The following is a 5,404-nucleotide window of genomic DNA, read 5'->3' on the forward strand; positions in this document are numbered from 1 at the left end:
GCACATCCGTCTCCCATCCCTCACCTCCTAGCTGCTTCCAACTTTATTAATCTATTGACAAGATGTGATGACCTGCCTGAGTCTCCCCATCCAAAGCTATGGGCATGTCACCAGGGTGGTGGGCCTAACGGGGGGGAGGTGGCGGGGGGACTGCCCTGAGGTCTGTTTCAGGCGCGGTCTGGAAGAAAAGCTGCGTGCTCTGCCCGGCCCTGCTTTCCTGCAGCCCTAACCCACCCCCTTTGTGTCCAGGTGGAGAACGAGGAGCTGAGGCACCTCATGTGGTCCTCGGTGGTGTTCTACCAGACCCCGGGGCTGGAGGTGACGGCCTGCATGCTGCTCTCCACCAAGGCCGTGTACTTTGTGCTGCACGACGGCCTCCGCCGCCACTTCTCTGAGCCACTGCAGGGTAGGCACCAGGGCCTGCTGCCGCCGGGAGCTGGAGCCTGTGCCCAGGAGATGGGCCTGTTGTGTGGCCTCAGCAGTGACTCGGCTGCACTGGACTGAGAATCCCTTGGGGGTGGGGGTGACATGGCCCCCCCTCCCACGCTGTCATGAGGGACCTAGGGTCAGACATGAAGGCGCCAAGCCAGGGCCTGGGGAGCACCTGGGCACTAGCTATGATAAGGGATGGAGCAGCTCTGCCCCTCCGAGCCCCAGTGGGGGGCTCCTGGTGACTCCACTGAGTCAGGCACGGCTCAGACTCTAGGTCACATTGCCCATGAGGCCTTGTGTGTGTGTGGGGGGGATGGTGCTCCTCAGCTGCCCAGGCCAGCCAAGGGGACCTATTTCTGCTGGACTCAGCTGTGCATAGGCCCTCATGCTCGCCTGGCACAGCCCCCTCCCCCCCTTTTCTCCATAGATTTCTGGCATCAGAAAAACACTGACTACAACAACAGTCCCTTCCACATCTCCCAGTGCTTTGTTTTAAAACTCAGTGACCTACAGACAGTCAACGTTGGGCTTTTTGACCAGTATTTCCGGCTGACGGGTGAGTGACCACTGCTTTGTCCTATTTTAGCGAAGGCCAGTGTTACCAGTGGGCTTCCACCTTCCATCTGTGGGTGCGTTATCGCAGGCAGGGTCATCTGCTCACAAGCCCCTTCACGGGAGCGGGAGGAAGCAGCTTCAGGAACTGCTGAGAGTGCAGAACTCACCGGCCGGGGCTCAGGGCAGGAGGGACAGAGCAGCAAGTGCGGGCAGTGCCGGAGGCAGGCCGAGTGGGCCCTGTGCTTAAGGCAGGATGTTTCTGACTCACACTTCCTGAGGAGAGAAGACTAAGCTCTTTCCCTAATGCCTCTGTGTCCCCTTCCAGAATAATGTCACAGCCCTTCCGGCCTGAGAAGTGGCTTTCTGTTGAGGCCCCGTGACGCTTTCCCACGTGGGCCTTGGCCCTGGCTGTGTGGTCTCCAGGTCCAGGCTGACCTGCTAGAGACTGGAGGTCACTCCAGCGGCAAGGACAGGGCTGGGAGCAGCTGCCTGTAACGGTGACCAGCCCCTTCTCCCACAGGCTGCTCCCCGATGCAGGTGGTGACATGCTTGACTCGGGACAGCTACCTGACACACAGCTTCCTTCAGCACCTCATGGCCGTGCTCTCCTCCCTGGAACGCACGCCCTCACCTGAGCCTGTGGACAAGGACTTCTACTCTGAGTTTGGGAACAAGACCACAGGTACCCGCCCCGCTCAAGCTGTAGACAGGCCATCTGGCTTCACCAGCCCCGAGGGTGCAGCACGCCCGGAGCACTCTCTTCCTCACTTTCTCTCGTCCTGCTCAGCCAGCTAGGGTTTTCCATGGCAGAGTCTCCATCCCAGCAAACCCCTAACCATCTGGTAGATGCACCTGCTCTGGGCTGCTGGTCTGTGGGTCTCTGCCTGGGCATTGGGGCTTGGAGTGCTCCTGCCTGCCTCTGGTGGCCTGTGGCCACTGACACTCGTAACACACCACAGTTCCAGCTCCAGCCCAGTGGGCATCTCTCTCTACAGGGAAGATGGAGAACTACGAGCTAGTCCACGCCAGCCGTGTCAAGTTCACCTACCCCAGTGAGGAGGAGGTCGGGGACCTGACGTTCACCGTGGCCCAGACAATGGCGGACCCAGGGAAGGCACCGGCCCTCAGCATCCTGCTATATGTGCAGGCCTTCCAGGTGGGCACACCACCACCTGGGCACAGCAGGGGCACGCTGCGCCCCAAAACGCTCCTGCTCACCAGTGCCGAGATCTTCCTCCTGGACGAGGACTTTGTCCACTACCCGCTGCCCGAGTTTGCCAAAGAGCCGCCACAGAGGGACCGGTACCGGCTAGACGATGGCCGCCGTGTCCGGGACTTGGACCGTGTGCTCATGGGCTACCAGACCTACCCGCAGGCTCTCACCCTCGTCTTTGACGATGTGCAAGGCCATGACCTCATGGGCAACGTCACCCTGGACCACTTTGGGGAGGTGCCAGATGGCCTAGCCAGAGCTGGCCAGGGCCGCGAGGTCCAGTGGCAGGTGTTTGTCCCCAGCGCCGAGAGCCGAGAGAAGCTCATCTCTCTCTTGGCCCGCCAGTGGGAGGCCCTGTGCGGCCGGGAGCTGCCTGTTGAGCTCACTGGCTAGCCCAGGGCCCTTGGTGTCCAGCATGGGCGTCCATTCAGTGTGGGGAAGCAGGCTTGCTTTTTTTTAAAAATGATTTCTCATTTTGGTACCTTCATTTGACTGTCCTCCCACAGAATGTGAACATACATGTTCAGTTGATTCTTTCTAATCCCGGGAGTGACAGTGCCGGCCCCTCCAGGGCCTCCTGTGCCATCGGCCTCCCGTGGATCTGTTGCCTGCCCCTGGTGGTGCGTGGCAGGCGCAGCAGTGTCCTAGCTTCTGTTGTAGGACTGTTGTGAACATGGGTGTCGTGAGTCCTCTTTATTCCCTTACACGTGTTCTTCTGAAATGTCAAGTCCAGTCTCGTTGATGTTGCTGTTGTCAGGGTTTGCTGCTTATCATTGAGCTGGCAGCAAAGTGCACATTGGAAGTTCCCACCCTGTGCAGTTTTCCTAAGTGAAGGCTGCTTTCTCCTGGTCCAGACGAGCAGGAGAGCTCCGTGGGGCGGGAGCCCCCAGGCCTTGGGGCTGCGGGATGGGAGCAGGGGACCTGGAGCTGCCAGCACCGAGTGTGGCTCCTGTTGCCTATTTTCTCTATTCCAATAAAGTAGAGTGTGACACTGTCTGGGTATTTTATTTCAGAGTCCACTGGGGTTCCAGCGGGGCATTGGCCCAGGACATGCCTGAGGGAGAGAGGGTCCCCTAGAGACGCAGGAAGGTGAGGTATTAGGGGAAAGGAAGGAGGGAGGAGAGGCAGAGGGGGTGACGGCAAAGGGAGCGGCTCTCCCAGGGCCAGAGGCTGGGGGGGCAGTGCGAGGGGCCTATGGACAGGGCTGGGCTGGGCTGGGCTGTGGCTAAACCATGAGCCTCAGTTAAGTGAGCGTGGAACCCCCGGGCATGGCTGGCACACAGGCTCACTGCCCTTCTGCCTTCTCCAGGTCTGGGATGTCTCACCTGGCCAACCCCACCAAAGGCTGCAGCCTGTTGTCAGGGTAAGGCCTAGAGTCAGGATTCTTTACTGTGGGGTCTGCAGGGGGCAGGCCTGTGGGGAGCTGGCCCAGGTGGGATCATGGAGAGGAGACCCATGCCCATCTGCGTCTGCTCATGTCCTGAAAGTGGGATTCTCAGGGAGCCTGCTGAGGTAAAACCTAGGACTTCTTTGGGACCCAGCCCTTGTGCCCCTCCTTAACTCATTTCTACCTACTCCAGAGCAGGGCCCTTAAGCCCACTTGCCTCCCCCTCTCATCCTGGTCCCATCAGAAGCCTCAGTCCCCAAGGTGCAGGGCCACTGGGGAGGACCAGGGAGGAGATGAGTGAGGAGTGGCCAGCCTGGCTCCCAGGCCTGCTTCTGCTGTTTTCCTTGGTGCCAGCAGTTGGGGATCCTGGCCTAGAGGACCCATCCATCGCCCTCAGGAAGACGGGGTGTTGGGGGAGCCACTAAAGGGTCTCCCCACTGAACCTCCTCAGCCAGATCACGGACCGGCCAGTGTCCCCACCAGCTGGTAGGGGGAGTGGGAGCCTGCTGAGGATGAGTAGGAGGGGGCAGGGGACAAGGCTTCCCCCAGTCAGGCCATTATCAAAGGCATTTACAGATGGCCACCTGCCTCTTTTATCTCAGTCCTCTGTAAACAGGACAGTGACCCCAGAGGCAGGGTGCACCATTCCCAGGTATGGCACACGGAGGCCTCACCACCTGGGCTACTGTCCCAGGCCCCACAGCCCAACATGTTAACAGCTGACCAGCCTGGCCCAGTGAGGACTTGACCTACTGGGAGAGGCTGTGCAGTGTCGGTTGGGCGCGCTCTTTGGGCAGCGGTCGTGGGATTTGATCTCCCTTAGACAAGTTACCTAGGCCCCTTGAGCCTCAGTTTCCCCACCAGTAACGGATAATGAAAGTGGCCACCGTCATTCATTCATTCATTCATTTGTTCCGCAAATCTATATTGAGCTTCTGCTGTGTAACCAATCAGATCCTGTCCCTGTTCTCCCATAACATTCCAGCAGGGGACAAAAAATGAAATAAACCAGGGTCAGCTTGTGGCCAGTGCTATGAGGAGATGAAGGCTGGTGACCTTTTAGCTAAGACTGGACCTTGAGGTCATTCCCTGAGAGTAGATCTGGAGTGACAGCAGCAAGGCAGCTGCTTGACGTGGCTGGGACAGGGTGAGGGAGAGCCGCAGAGGTCAGGGAGGCTGGCCTGGCGTGGACAGGTGTGCAGAGCAGGGCTCCTGAGCGAGAACAGATGGATAAATCGGGAGGCAGAGCAATGCAGAGGCTCTGGGGAGAGAAGGGAGGTGTAGGGATAAGGCTGGGGCTGGACTAGTCGGAGGGGTAGCTGGGGCAGGTGAGAGGAGGAGTGGTCCACTGTCCACTTGGCACAGAGCCTGGCAGGGTGTCCGAGGCCTGCTCCTGCCCTCGGCAGTTGGAAAGGTTGATGCACATAAACCTGATTCAGGGGCTGAATCCCCCAGGCCCTCTGCAGACGCTTGGGGTGGAGAGTGGCGTGCATTTGCATTTGGATTTGTTTCTCAGCCTCTGATAGACCCCAGGTTCGTGGCTGATGGTGGACTTGGAGACTGTGGTGCCAGGAGAAGGTCCCGGGGCCAGGAAGCCCCAGCAGGGCCTAGGCCAACCATGCAGGGGTCAGTAGCCAGCACCTTCCCTTCCGCCTGCAGGCTGCTGATAGGCAGGAGGAAATCCTGGCGGGTTCCTGTGGGGGTGAGCTGGCGGGGCCTCGAGGCTGCTTTTAAAGTGAGTGCCCGCCCCCATCCCACTTGCCCGCCCTGTGCCTGCCTCCCAGAGCTCATTCCCCTCCCAGGCTGCCCCAGCTCTG

At 59.7% G+C, this 5,404-nt stretch overlaps 1 protein-coding gene across 1 annotated transcript in view; it reads left to right on the forward strand.

The window, feature by feature from the left end:
* NISCH (nischarin) overlaps positions 1–3,194 on the forward strand; it is a 34,915-nt gene extending 31,721 nt beyond the window's left edge. Inside the window, exons 18-21 of the mRNA XM_070390709.1 lie at positions 250–406; positions 860–988; positions 1,508–1,669; positions 1,983–3,194. Of these exons, the coding sequence (XP_070246810.1) occupies positions 250–406; positions 860–988; positions 1,508–1,669; positions 1,983–2,593 (1,059 nt within the window). The 3' untranslated portion in view covers positions 2,594–3,194. The remainder of the gene's footprint in view (positions 1–249; positions 407–859; positions 989–1,507; positions 1,670–1,982) is intronic.
* Positions 3,195–5,404: the final 2,210 nt, after the last annotated feature.

Source organism: Myotis yumanensis, unplaced genomic scaffold (assembly GCF_028538775.1).
Source record: "Myotis yumanensis isolate MYYU_CA2020_CCGP unplaced genomic scaffold, mMyoYum1.0.hap1 SCAF_14, whole genome shotgun sequence".
Taxonomy (NCBI): Eukaryota; Metazoa; Chordata; class Mammalia; order Chiroptera; family Vespertilionidae; genus Myotis; species Myotis yumanensis.